Source organism: Lampetra planeri, chromosome 4, assembly GCF_965212315.1.
Source record: "Lampetra planeri chromosome 4, kcLamPlan1.2.h2, whole genome shotgun sequence".
NCBI classification, from domain to species: Eukaryota; Metazoa; Chordata; class Hyperoartia; order Petromyzontiformes; family Petromyzontidae; genus Lampetra; species Lampetra planeri.
Window position 1 is genome coordinate 6826776 of NC_136110.1, and position 14962 is coordinate 6841737.

The 14962-nt window shown below is 47.6% G+C and overlaps 1 protein-coding gene across 2 annotated transcripts in view; it reads right to left on the minus strand.

Annotated features, from left to right (window-relative positions):
* Positions 1-14962, minus strand: part of LOC144717639 (uncharacterized) — a 103196-nt gene that overhangs the window by 44716 nt on the left and 43518 nt on the right. For both annotated transcript variants that reach the window (XM_078593160.1, XM_078593161.1), the window contains 6 exons: positions 14191-14348; positions 12839-12927; positions 11248-11326; positions 7548-7666; positions 3388-3513; positions 1227-1287 (listed from right to left, as the gene is read on the minus strand). In XM_078593160.1, coding sequence (XP_078449286.1) covers positions 1227-1287; positions 3388-3513; positions 7548-7666; positions 11248-11326; positions 12839-12927; positions 14191-14348 — 632 coding nt within the window. The remainder of the gene's footprint in view (positions 1-1226; positions 1288-3387; positions 3514-7547; positions 7667-11247; positions 11327-12838; positions 12928-14190; positions 14349-14962) is intronic.

Sequence of the window (14962 nt, forward strand, 5' to 3'; positions counted from 1 at the left end):
GACCCTGACACCTGTATATTTGGAGTTTGCATGTTCTTCCCCTGGTCGCGTGGATTTTTCTCCGGGTCCTCCGGTTTTTCCCCTTCACATTTAGAATCAACATTCATTTGGAGTGTATGGATGCTATACATTTCTACGTGACAAGATAATTCATTGAGCTATCATTTGTGACAAGGTCGCTTCTGAAAAAGAGCTATGTAGCCCAGTGGTCCTTACCTGAAAAAATAAAAAGTTTAAGCTTAGTTTTAGTTTAATGTCATTCAGGTTACACGCGTCACCCACTGTGCTTATTATCACACTAAACGTGACATCTGGAAATGATCCTTTGTTGAATAAACACCGTCTCATGTTGCTGGCGTGCGGCAGTGTTGCGCACTTATGTCATCCTAGCAGACTCCGATTCGGGAACTGTGTACGATTAGGGGGTGGAATTCACAGATTACTGGTTTATTTGTCTATACATCAAGTATAGTGACATTTAAATTGAAATAATAACATGTTTTCGAAAGTGTGCTTTAACCACACCCATCATATATTTTCTCTTATTCATTCGTAACTACGCGATGCATTTGGCTTTCGCCTACAAATATAACGACTATGCATGTCCGGTTACACTTGTTAAAAGGATGGGCCATCGACTAAATTCTCAAGAGCGTGGGGACATTTTTAACTTTAATAATCCGAGCGAGCAGTCAGTGGGGAGTTCTGCCCTGGGTTTTGAGATTTTATTCAGTGGGAATTTATCCAGGAGGCAGGGGTCAATGCTCCAGGCCTTTATCAAAGAGCCCCGCAGAATCTCCAAGGTCCATATGGTTGAGAGGGCTTAGATTTACCATCTCATCCCATAAAGCAGCTAAAGCACGTTCAGCGAATGTTCTGAGTAGGCATTACGATTTAAGTTGATGTTAAAATTAATTTGCTTAATGCCGTATTTGAGATTTATATTTTCTGTTATGTGGTCTTTTTTTTGTACTACAAAAGATTGCGCTGAGAGAATTGTTCGTCAAATGCTGACAGCTGAATGTCACAAAAACTAGCTCCATCGCACACGCCTGTGACAATAACGCCGGCACCAATCACGGTAATGCATCACGGTACAACGCTTTAATTATTCATTTTCGTTTTAATTGTAATTATCCTCATTTTCAAAGACCGCCCCCCCCCCCAATAAATCTTATTAAAAGTAATGAGTAACAATTTAAAAAAAATGAAGCCGTGCAACTTACCTGGGTTTAAATTTCCAACGCTGTCAGTTGCCCTCAGCTTCATAATGTGTTTCTGTCGTTCCTGAAAAGTTATTTAAAAAGCTGTCAATTCTGAGACACTCGAATTCGGGATGAGGCAGTGATTAATTTGTTGCGGTGAAATTAAAATCCATTGCACATGGAAAGGTTGTTATAGCCGCTAATTCGCGAGGCGTGTTTGCCGAAAATGATTTTAGCGCACGCCAAAAAAGTGACTGAGTATGCCACTTTGGACTTTTGTCACATCTTCAGCGGGCCATTTTAAAATAAACATTTGAAAGTGTGATCCTTTTCATTAAGTGAGAATATTCAAATTACGCAAATGGAACGTGTGATCGAACAAAGAGCAGTAACGGCAGAGAGAAAGAGCTGTCCTTGTGATATTAAAATATTCTTGAGGGTCCCATTAGAGGCGTAAGGATTCAGTGGAAATCTTTACATCTCTAAGAGAGAAAACGACGTTTTAAATAAGATAAATCAACGGCTAAGGGCCACGAAAAGCAGGAAACACATTCCACGGTGAACTCATTTTTCCAAAATCAACCTCTCTTACAATTCACATTAAATATCCTGTAAAAAAGTGATTTCTAGAACTATTAACAGTGGTGGCGATATGCGGTTAGTATGTGTAATGTAAATTATATTTTAAAGCTTGAACCTTCATGTTAAAGGTCATGTGCTGCATCGAGGCTACAATCTACTTTAACAGCGGGACTACATCTCAATTACACCTACGATCGCTGATCATGTACTTTGTATTTTTTTATGGCAGTGTTATTGAGATATTCTTAGGTTTTTTCGGTAAAGTCACGTAAGTAAAAAAAAATTAATAAAAGTAAAATAAAAATAAAATATTTTACTTTTATTAATTTGAATTTTTTTACCTACGTGACTTTATCGAAAAAACCTAAGAATATGAATCCTTGCAGTCACGAAAGCTTCAAATCTAGAATTATTGAAATATGTGTTGCGTTTGTTCAAATCCCCATCGGAGGGGGGGGGGGGTGGTTGGTCCAATCAGACCTTCAGCGTCACTCCAGGGTCGATAAAACGAGTACCACAATGGGGGAAGTCAGCAAGTGGTTGCTCTAAAGAGTGGATCACCCCTGCCACCGAAATGTGGTGTTTCCAACGCTGGCTCAGGGCTGTAATAGCGGGAGACGGGGACCGCCAACGCCCACCCGAGCAGCAAACCATCTTTGACTTTCACTTGACTTTTCCCGCCGGTAAATAAATCAGCCTGAATGCGCCCGATCGTGTGAGCCAAGCAGGTGTGAGCCTGGTTATGAATGTACATGTGCAGGAGGATGCCTGGGAATGGCCAGGTGGTGATCTAAACTTGGACTTGGCAGTACCGCAGTGGATTATTGAAGCTCTGTACGAGTTTGAGCGTTTTGCCCTCCCCCCCACCCTGATGTGGGATTTCTCCGGTTGATCCAGTTTCTTTGCACAAGCCAAACATTCTCAAGACGGAATTGGCCGAGCATCCTCAGGCAGGACTGTCCTGAAAGAGTTTTACATCCCAGTTCGGCATTCCCAGGTAAATAAAGGCTATTGTTAAACTGCTAAAGCCATTCGCAAAAGCGCAGCTGAACCAACCTCATCCCAACATCCGGATGGCGGCACGCAGTGGCCTAGCTTTCGAGTGTGCAGGCCGGTGCAACTGCACGAGGCCTACGGGCCACAGGGGCCAAGGAAGCAGCTGGGCTACAAATAGACGGGAGGGAAAAAAATATAAACGAAATTCTATTTTATTTTACAAGGTAAGGCCCACTGAGCCTAATAGCTCTTTTTCAGAAGCGACCTCGCCACAAATGATAGCCCAACGAAGTGGCTTATCACGTGGAAATGTATAGCAGCCAAATACTCTAAACGCACGTTTCTAAATGTGGTGCGAAAAACCGGAGGACTTGGAGAAAAATCCACGCGAGCGCGGGGAGAACGTGCAAACTCCAAATATACAGCAGGCGTCAGGGTTGGGATCGAACCCACGACTTCCTGTATACCAGGCGAGGTAGTTCACATCTCGCCACCGTGGACACGTGGTGGCCCCACCATTTCATTACCAGCACCGTGATGCACGCCAGCCCACGGCTAAGCCACTGGCGGCGGTGGTCGTGGTGGAGTGAGCGTGGATCGTCACCTGCTCCGCGCAATCCTCCAGGATGCTCAGCTCCTGCTCCAGGCTCTCGCGGTGCCGCCTCAGGAGGCTGCGCTCCAGGCTCAGTTCCGCCGCCGTGCCGCGGAACGCGCCGCGTTTGCGTGCGCCCTGCACGCCGCACGCACCAGGGTTTCACTCGGGCAGTTTGTCCGGGGTTGGTGAACCAGAAAAGATTTCGCGTACCACAACACAACCAACACAACCACCACATCCAGGGCATACTTTCTCATGGAATATTTTTCTGGGGCCACGGCAATACCCCCCCCCCCCACTCCCCCTCCACCACACTACGACCCGCGCGGACGATGGTGCAGAGAAATATTTTCCTGAGCTTAGCCCCGGGACAGCTCCGGACTGAAATGAAGCCCTGCCTCGAGCATTGACCGTGGCTACTAGACAATGTGCCACCTACTCAAGAATTGTTCTGCATCCCCGCACGCCACATCCAGTACACTTCTCGCTACGGCACGTGGCTACTCTTAGCCACGTGCCTACTCTTAGCCACGTGCCACCTCGTGAACTCCCGACAGTCTACCAGCGACTGAAAATATTCAATGAGAAATGAAGAGCCCTGGCAAGAACGCGCGCACGCACGGGCGCACGTGGCAGCACCTGCGATGAGCACGGTTTGCTAAGCACGATGCCGAAGAAGTTGGACATCGGCGCATTAGCATGACCGGTGAGGCTCTGCCTCTCTCTCGCCTGCAGCACCATGTGCGTTGCGTGATGGCAGTGAGTCCGGACTCATGCGCCCGTTGGTTCTGTTATGGAAAATTGTGTGCGGGTTTTGTTTTTTTGGTGTTTGGGTGGGTGGCGTTCAATACTGACCCGCCCATACTGGGGGTCAAGTGTGACAAAGCGCTTCACAGCTCATTGGATTCCTCCAGTCTACAATAACGATTCTGATTACGAATGTACAGGGTACATTCAAGTGTTACTCCTGCGTCGGTTTTGACCGTTGTGCCGTGCTGCGCTTTCGGGTTGTTCGGCACGACGATTTCCATGAGCATTCATTTTAGGGCAGCTTCCTCGGGACGAATAACTTCTTGCCGCGCGCTATTTGCTTTTGCGAGCGATGTGGAACGCTTGCTCAGATGCTGTGAAAGTTTAAATAGCAATTTAAAAAAAAAAAAATTCCCATTTCACCAGAAAAGCATTTGTAAGTAGGGCCGTACGTTGGAGCGTTTGACCAGTTCCTCAAACGAGCGTTTGGCATCCGAGAGAAAACTGAGCTGCTGCCCAGAGAAATCCGAATGCACACGAGGGGGTGATGCTCGGAGCTCCGATTCAATACTCCATTGCTCCACTGTCATTTCCTGCCCAACTCGAATAGAAACCGCAAAAAAACCCTGCAGTTTAGTTTAATTGTCCTTCCCCCGCACTTCCGATTAGCACGGTTGGCTACGTACGGTGCGAAACAAGTTCAACATTCATACATACAGCGGTATTTACAAATATGGTCATTTACAACCCGCTTTGTCAACCCGCTGCTGGATGGCATCCCGTGTCAGGCGTCGAGGGTTTTTCTTATTGAGATTACATCTATTTTATTACATTGGGTGCAATTGTGAACAACAGCCGTATCAGATATTAGTACATCTAATCGGCGTGACCATTGGTTCACTGCAGCTCAAAGACTCGGTCCTACACGGCGTGCGGCGAAGTCAGGAGATGTCCAGGTGCTCAGCATTTGAAGGCCCGAAAACCAGAATCGGTGATCTCGCCGACAATGTGTCGGAGGAGGTAGTAGCAGACTAAAGGGAGCTTCCGTGCAGGGAGCATTGTTTGACCAAACCTCAGCCATGCCGGTCAGTGTGGGTTGACGTAGGGGCAGACACCCAGAACGGGGTCGGACATCACCCGCCGCTGGTGTTTAGCCGCGGTCGGGAATGGGAGCGTGGCGGTCGGATTTGCAGGCGCGGTGCTCAAACCACCGCACCACCATTCCTCCCAGCGTGAGCAGGTTTAACATTTACAATTACCCTTGTGTACAACAAAAGGCAGCGCCGAGCACCGATCGCTAATTTGACAGTAAACATCGTGGAGCAGATTAAAAATTACGTTAATTGTGTTTCTGACACGCGCAATAAATATCGATTATCGAGAATATCACCGCACCACCAATTAAGCCAAATGCATGAGATTATTTTTTCTCCATATAAATGCTAACGGCACTATTACATGAAATATGTTGCACAGTCAATTTAGATAATACATGATTTCCTCCTTTAAAAGTATATTTAAAAGTCCCATTTATTAAAAATCACACTTTGGCAGCGACATAGGCCCAATAATGAACAAAAACCATCTCATTTATTATAAATGAGGTAATTCAATACAAATGTCGAAACACAGTAACGTGTTTGAATGAAGAAAATGAATAAACCTTCCACCGAACAGTAAGAATATTATACAGGGTGTTCATACGAAAATGTACGTTTTGCTTATAGCCTGTACTCATAAAGGTGAAATAACAGCGACCACTCGGAGCTCATCTCCTCCCCTCGTGCTTTTCCCCCCACTTTTATCCTTCACGACCCCCCTTTCTCGAATCTTCCATCGCTGTTTTTTTTCTTCCCCGCAGCCAATCCCCGTCCCTTCACCGCCAACGGTCCCCAAACCGTCGCCTCCTGGTTCCGCTCCGTTTCCCCGCTTTTTCCCCCTTTCATATTTTCCTCCAGTCACTCCGAACCCTGCCAATCATCGTGGAGGCCTCTTTCCGCCAACGGGACGCCTTGGCCTACGTTTTGAATAACAGTTTGGCTGCACATCGGCTTGGGGCGAGTGCCTCTTAATTTCGGCCATCACAAAGGTATTGCTCATCATTAGATAATGAGTTTATCATCGCACAGCAGGGTTGAACCCGATGGTCGAATGTTGGATGCGCGTGCGCGGTAAAGCACGTTGCCAAAGGAATTAAAATCTTGAGTGACCTTCATCGGTACAATTGAAAACGGAAGCATTTGAGTGACAGTCGCACAGCTGGGATGGTGGCCAACACCTGGGACTCGCTCCCTCTCGCTCCCTCCCTCTCAAAGCTCGACGTGACGCGCGTCGCCAACGCCCTGGTCGACACGTGGAGGTTGAGAGAGGAATGGGACTCATACGATGAGATATTTCACCACGACTGCCGGTGTGTGTGGGCATGCATAGCTCTATTGATCTAGCTCCAACTGGTGGGGAGCGGTGGTGTAGCGGTTAGCACGCTGCACTCCGGACAAGGTCACCTGGGTTTGATTCCCACTCACGGCCAACACCGGTGACAATTATCTGAACCGGTCCTGGGCCTCCCCTCGGTAGACTCAGTCTCAAATGAGTACCTGCTTGCAGTGTGCAAACATCGCCACTGGGGAGACAAAGGCGGCCAGGCGTGGTGCTGGCCACCCAATTCCTCGTGTGCTGTTCCGGCCTTCATAGGTGCTCGCAAACAGCACTCGCCCCAACATTCTGTTAAGGCTTCACAAGGGATCTCCGCATAGCTCTATCGACCAAGCTCATACTGTTGTTGAATTCGAATTCTTTAATAAACGATAATAACTTCATGGCGGAGAAGGGGGGGGGGAAATCCCATGTGGGTCACATACAGTCACGTTATTTAATTTCTCGAGGCTCTGACACGTTTAGGCCTTCCGTTTCGACCGGCTCCACAAAATTGATATTCATACTCTTAGTTTTTTTCGGAAAAGTTACGTAGGTAAAAAAATGAAATTAAAATTAATAAAAATAAAATAGTAATAATTATTATTTTATTTTGATTAATTTCATTTGTTTACCTACGTGACTTTACCGAAAAAACTAAGAGTATGAATCCTTGCGGTCACGAAAGCTTCAAATCTAGAATTGATATTTATCTTCTGCCACTGCGAGCATCTTAGCTGCACCAATCGTACACTTTGACCCAGCGGGGCTATGCTTCTCATCTTAGCACGCTCATTCACATGTAAAAGAGGACCATCGTTATTTGTTGTGACGTTATTGATAACGCTAAGCCGCGTGTTAAAGTGTGGTGGCCCGCCCCAAAGGTATCCGAAAGTCACCACTCTGCCCTTGGTATGTTAAAGGGTCACTTCGGCCCCGCTTTATGAATGCCCTGTATATGGATCATGAGAAGCGTGTGTGTGTGTCTTTGCTCTTTACCCAACCTCATCATCGTCGGGCAACGGAGGAAGAACTTTGGCCAGATTTTCTGGGAGCGCTTCCACGTCTTGAGCTCCCGGCATCAGCCACTGTCGAAGTCGACTGTCCAGGTATTCTTCGTATTCTAGTAGACATTCCACGCAGCCTTAGAAAGAGTTTACACCATTGGAACCTCATTTGCCAGTAAAAAATATGATAATTGTTTTTTTACCCTTCTATCTGGCAACAAAACTGACACATTTTTTTTACAAGGAGTCATGTTTGCATAGACCACAATACCTGCAGTCATAATGCAAACAAAAAACATAACTCTGATAATGTATGCACTGTCCTTGAAGTTGATTGGTCCACACCCGAGACAGCTTTCCTTAGAGCCTAGTCTCATCTGGTCCAACCCATGTGAGACTAGGCACGAAGGAAAGCTGTCTCAGGTGTGGACCAATCAACTTCAAGGACAGTGCATACATTATCAGAGTTATGTTTTTTGTTTGCATTATGACTGCAGGTATTGTGGTCTATGCAAACATGACTCCTCGTAAAAAAGGTGTCAGTTTTGTTGCTAGATAGAAGGGTAAAAAAAACAAATTATCTTAAAAAGAGTTGTTGATGTGCTATGCAAACACAAGCCTTCTGGGGAGACAAAAGCAGCCGGGTGGCGTGGTGCTGGCCACGCTACCGCCTCGCGCGAGGTGCCGGCCTAAATTGAGTGCTCACCAAAAGCCCTTGCACTCCCGCGCGACCAGCCTGTGAAAGGCTACACGGGGGGTCGCTGTCTTTGTGCGTACGACAGCCTAACGGCGTGCTAACAAGGGGGCTCGTATTTGGACCTTTCGAAAAGGCTTTGTCTGTCACACAAAACGCCTCGCGGTGTGAGAGCGTCGCAAGATGTTTTAGGCGTCCGCGGACCAATTCGCTTACCGCTGTGCACGGGGAGGGGTGGTGGAGGGGTTGCAGCCTCGCCGTGCAAGTTGGGCGGGTGTCCTGCCAGTGAACGGCTCCCGGCGGCTTTTATAATCATTATTACTCAGGACAGCCTCAGCGAGTCTCATAGCTCTTTTTCAGGAGGGTCCTGCCAAGTTTGCCGCGCGAAGCGGGCGACGATTGCTATGTATGACCCTCGAATGAGTCAATATGTACGTATACGTATGTTGAACTTCTTTCGCGCCATACATAGCCAACCGTGCTAAGTGGAGGTGGGTTAGGCGACAGATACGATCCGCAAAGTTCGCCTCGCACTTCGTCGCAGATCGAAGAGGGAGTTCTATTGCACCACGATTATGTTACATTTACGCAACCGCTGGCTAAGCACGCTGTGCCGAACCGGCTGCGCGAGTGCCACTGCGCACTTAAAGGTTCCGTCGTCAGCACAGTCAGCATTTACGTCGCCTCGTCGGATGCAGAGAAGAAAAAAAAATACGGCATTTTTTTTTTTGGTCAAAAAATGCTGTGGGTGACCTTTTGCAAGATCCAAAACAATTTTGGAGGCATCCGAACGCCCCGAGAGACCAAGACCAATAGCGACTGTGCACGCTGCTTTATAAATACGACGACGGAGATGGTGGGGGGGGGGGGCTCGAGACTAAGGGGGAGGGGGGCGTTGGTGGGGGTTAAAACACAGGAACCCCGAACCCGGAGGGACACAACTCACTTGAGAACCGCGCAATCTGACAACCTCATTACATGAGAGACCAACACTCCTTGGGGCAAAAAACCCCTTCGGCAAATACCTGGCCGAGTTGCAAGCACCGTCGGGCATTACTTGACGAGGAAGTTGAGGGATGGAGGGGATAGGTTACCTGCGAGGTAGCTCAGCAAAAAATATAGAACAATTGGCCGTCGGCATTCACACGCCCCTTGCAGCAAGGCCTCTGATTTAGTGGAGTCCATTGCTCAACGTTAAGAAATCGTCGGTCTTGCAAGGCCGCACGCTAAAGCTAGCCGTCCCAAATAATAATTATTCACGTGGCACATGCGCCAAAAGGTACCCGTCTCGGGACGAATTTTGCCAACCTCATCCGCCACGAGCAAATACGTCTCTGCAAATGACTTCTAGGCTCCCTTTGAACCCGGTGGAAGATCTGGGCCAAGCCATGAATAACTCTTCAGCCGCTAATCTAAAGCACTTGCAAAGACCTGAGAAGCACGTGTGAGCACACATCGACGGTCGCGACGACGATGATGAATCGGGCGGTCGCGACGCAGAGAACTGTTTTCGCTTTCCACGCATTCCCAAAAGTATGCGGCTTTCAAACGAAGTAATTGTTGCGCCATTGATCTCGGAGGCAGACCCCCCTTAAAGTGTAAATGTTTCTCATATTAGTACGGGTGATATTAATGGCCTGCCCAATTGTATTTGAGAATAACAACATATTTTGTGGATGAATAATACATTGAACAATTCGGTTTATTTTATTTTACATTCTTCTAGCCGTCTACGATCGACACGTCCATATATCACGTAATTGATTATTTAACCAATATATATTTAAACGGGAATGACAAAATGCATTACAGATGTCATGCCTTACTTTAAGACAATGCGGCAATTGTTCACGAAGCGTAATTATTGCTCCCGGCTTCGCGTGCCAAAAAACGTGTACACAATAGCAACAAAACATCATGGGAGAGCTCCACAATTTGCGCATAGCGCATTTCTTGTGTGTGTTTCGTTTGTTGTCCTTCACCCGCACCTCCCATGAGCACGGTTCGCTATGTACGGTGCGAAAGAAGTTCAACAACTGGAAATGTGCACAGCATGTGCGCCATGTCTATTATGTGAACCCCAAGACTAATTCAATTATTCAACACGTGTGGCTTGGCTGCACATTTATAACATAATAAAAAAAAACTAGATGTCCTCTTACGCAGCGGAATATAGATTCATGAAATGTACGTATGGTATTTGAAGACGCTAGGGGAAAAGGAAAAAAAACATTAACTTCAATACGTAATTAAAACAATATGAAAATAAACGCAACAGGACTAAAAGTTAGGGTTGTCCAAGGACACTCTGGGTCATTGGATGAGAGGGTGAGGTTCAGCAATGTGCCAGTGCATATGTGGTACACATGTGGTCATCATTCACAAATGTTACCAAGACGTTGTGTTCATCACATTAGCTATTATCTTAGACGCAGCAGCTAATGGACTGGAGTACGCCTCTTACGGTCACGATGCCTGCACTGCGCTGCGTCACGTGCGTGTAAGAATCGATTAAGAATTCACAGTTTAATGCAGACGTTGCGCTGAGCAAACGGACCGAACAAAACTGTGCAAACAAGACAGAGAAACAAGAAAAGCGATACAAAACGAGACAGATAACAAATAATGCGACAGCAAATTATTGTTGAATTGAATCGCGAGCCCTGAATCATGATGGTCTCTCTAATCACTGGAGTAATGAAGTGTTACATGCCTATTCGTCACAATAATCATCATCATCATCATAGCGACACTCTTGAGAACCAAACATCAATGTCCGTCGAGCCATTGACTCATTGATTGATCTAATTTCTGGGAGAAGTGGGAAAGTGACAGCTGGATTATCGCATTCTTACATCGTACAAACTTTACGTGCTCTCGGTGAACATTCACCAACTGGCACAATTGCATTGAAATTTGGGTTTCCATGAATGCCTAAAACACAGCCGCCTCTGCAGGACCAACACGTTCAGACCCGCACACAAACGCACGGCTTACACTCACCGTCCATAAGTTGGTGATGAGTTGATAATATTTGATGTTCCAACTGCCGGTTCATCTCAATATCACTCAGCAGATGGTTCTGACGGTCGGAAAAGAGTAGTGGGAAAAAAACAACACCAAACCTGTGATGTATTACTGCTCCGAGTCTTTTGATTCATTGCCTGTTCCAATGTGCAACGGACATCGTTTTGCGCTTTGCATTCACGTTACTTTTATGTAAACGTTTTGATAAAGCTTGAAAGCATAACTGGACGTCTAAGCCATATGTCATTGTAGTAATCTTCACAGAGCAGCATAACCAGCTGCAGAAGCTTACACAATGTGCATTAGACATTTGAGAAGCACCAACGTATTTTGTATGCAGTAACGTGGCAGATTAAGCGTTGAGAGAAAATATTACATGAAGAGCCAGGCATTGACAGAGGAGTTAGAATAGAATAATCGTGCGTGCGTGCATGCATGCGTGCGCGGGCATGTATGTAAAAATGAGTTTGCAAAGCCCCTCTCGGCACGGTGTATAAATCGCACGACGCACATTAAAAATTATACAACTTCCTTCCCTTGCGCAGAACCGGTGTGGTGTAAGAGGATCAACAGCGATGGCAGTGTTGTTGGCCGGCCCCATAATGGGGACCTGTACACAGTCTGCTAAAGCTGTGTAGTTGGGTGTTAGGGCAGTGGCGGTGGGGTGTGGGAGCTGTACAATTGAACCCAGAAAAATGCCCCCCAACCCTAACGCAACCTGCACCATCCCCCCCCCCCACCCCACACGTAAAAAATCCGCCCACACTCAAGGGATCCCCAGACGATGCGTCGTGCAGTAATCCACTGGCTAAGGTTATGTTGAACTTCTTTCGCACCATACGTAACCCAACCATTATAATCAGAGGTGCCGGCGAAGGGCAAGGCTAGGACACGCCACGCTCGGCACACCACATCTTTAATAACTCTCCCAATGGCGAGGATCGATTAAGCTCCTTAATCGCCTAAAAATATAAATGGGCCGATTTTTTGTTGTCAGTTACTCGGGCCCATTTAAAAACGGGGGGGGGGGGGGGTCACTCCCAAAAGGCAGGAAACCCCCGGTAAGCCACGCCCAGCGTGATGCAGGCGATGACATCGCCAGACTGCGCCCATCACCTCCCATCCAGCGGCACACGTGGGAACAGAGGTGAAACCGTATTTCCAGCTATTTTCTTGCTATCCGTTTCGTCAAGTAATTCAACCTGTGGTATAATCGGTCGGGTAATTGGTTACTAATATGAATCGGATAGCCCGGCTCTAAAAACACTATTACCGATCCGTGCATAATTTTGGTCGACACAAGCTAAGAGGGCAATGAACGCACGCTCCCCCCAATCCCCCCCCCCCGCCCGCCATCTCACAAACAGATTTGCTATAATTGCCCGCACTTATACACGGAGCGAGGGTGCAATTGTCAAATGTGAAGAATTTATATATGTATATAAAAAAAAACTCCCGTAGGCAATTCACCAGAGCACGGTTGGCTGTACACGGTTCGACATACACCCACGTGCACACAACTCGGGAGTGGGAGCACGCTGGATGGTGACGGACGCGCTGACTCTACCTTCTTAGACGCCAGCACAGCTTGTCTGCTGCTGGTGGGCTGCTCGCAGCTTGAGCTCCCATTGTTCTCTTCTGCAGGAAATTGAAATGCTGAAACCGACACGATGATTAAAGTCAATTATCTGAATGCTTGCGAGGGTAAACAACGACACTAATTACATTACTTAATAGGCAAACAGCAACGTGGCCAATTTAGCCTGCGTTTATTATCAGTTAATGCCTATTAATTCCACATTGCGTCTTAGGAGGATGGCTCCATTCCAAAGTCATAAACACGGTAAAGCTGACGCTTTTCGAGTACCTCTTACCAGGTGGAGCAATTAATTGGAACAAAAACGTCTTCGGCGATCAGCCAATTAATTACAACCTTCATCTGGACAAACTTGGCATGAGTAATGCTGCTTTCCCTTTGGGGGAGATTGTTTCATGTACGTAAGTCGAACTTCTTTTGCGCCGTACGTAGCCAACTGCACTAGTCGGAGGTGTGGGGGGGAAGGGCAACAAACGAATTGAGATTTAAAATGCAGATCTCCAATGACTTCTGAATATCGTAAGGAAGAGTGTTCCAGACGGCCGCAGAAGCGCATCTGAACGCGCGTGATGCGGTGACCGCCTTTGCTCGAAGGCTAGCCCAAAAGCTGCTGCGTGCTCGTGCGATGGTTTATTTGTGGCATGGGAATGTGGAACTGCCACCACTGGCTCGGGACCATGAGCGCGGCTCATTTGAGCTGGGGGAAGCGTTCGCGTGAACTCGGACAACAATCGTGGGACTGTAAAAGTGCGTCGAGGCTGGAAACAAATAAGGACACAATAATTCAGTACTCACAAAATGTGAATTATAGACAGCAAAAGGCGAACATGTGACCGTAGGATTATTCTTCCCAGCGTGCTCTCCCATTGTTACAGATTCTAGGGACACAGTCGCATTTTAGCCATCTAGAAATAACTTTTTACATGCATTAATATTCTTTTTATCCGTGTCGAACCTACAATCTTTTTTTCTGACACGCAACGCATGATGGAAGGGCTGCTCCTACGGCGGTGACCAGATTGTACAGGAGCCAACTGGACCCGTGGATTGCAGTTTCTTGCATTTGCGATTTACAAAGTCAAGTAGTACAGAAAAAAAGCCATGGCACCTATTGCTGTCGAAAATCGCCTTCTCCTCTAAATCATCAGACTATCCAACGAAGGCGGACTGACAGACTGATACAGAGCACAGAAGTGTCAGTGCAAACACACGCAAGTGAATTTAAAAGCAACAAGACGCGACCAGGCTGGCCTAGGAAGGCAAACCACGGAAGGTCCTGTGCCGTGTGTGTGTGCAGCGCGTCACCGCGGACAGCCGCTGACCGGCTTCCAGCTTGCTGAAGCCCTCCCGGTACTGCAGAAGCGACCGTCTCTCTCCCAGCAGCCTCTGCATCTGCCCGTTGGCCTCACGCAGGAAATCGCGGCACTGCCCAGTGTCGGCCCTGCTCTCCTCCAGCTCCGACTCGAAGCGCTCACGTGAGCTGTACGACAACAGAGAGAGCGAGAGAGAAAGGGAAAACAAACGGGGAAATGCAAGGCTTCAAATTTTTTTTTTTTACACCACCAAGGAAAGGAAGGAAGCTGCCCGGAGTCTCTGGAACAAACGCCAGGGCAGTGCGTTTGCCGCATAAACCTCGCGAGCGCTGGAGACACGGCGCCTGTGCAAACACGCCCGCTCGCAGTCCCGTGCAAGCCCGAGATGAACGCACGCGCGCGCACGCACGCACACACACAGCGAGCACAGCTGTACGCGCGTGATAATGGGCGTGCAGGTATAGCTTTATCGCGGATTTGCAAACCCGGTCGGCTGATTGAAGTTGCCGGAGCGGCATCCCCTACGAGGGGTGTTAGCCGGATAAGAACCCGGCCCCTGTTCTCTGGCACCGCGAGCGCTGAGCTGCCCCCAATTCCCTTTACTCTTTATAATGGGGGGGGGGGGGGGGGGGGAGAGTTCTGCCGCTTTTCTCTTTGGCACTTTGGCTTTGCCCCGAGAGTTCAAACCCACGAGTTTTCCTATTCTGTGCTCTTTAATCAGCTGATTAAGCCATAATTAAAGGGAAATCCAAGTCTTTTTGGTGTAATGCAGCCACATTTT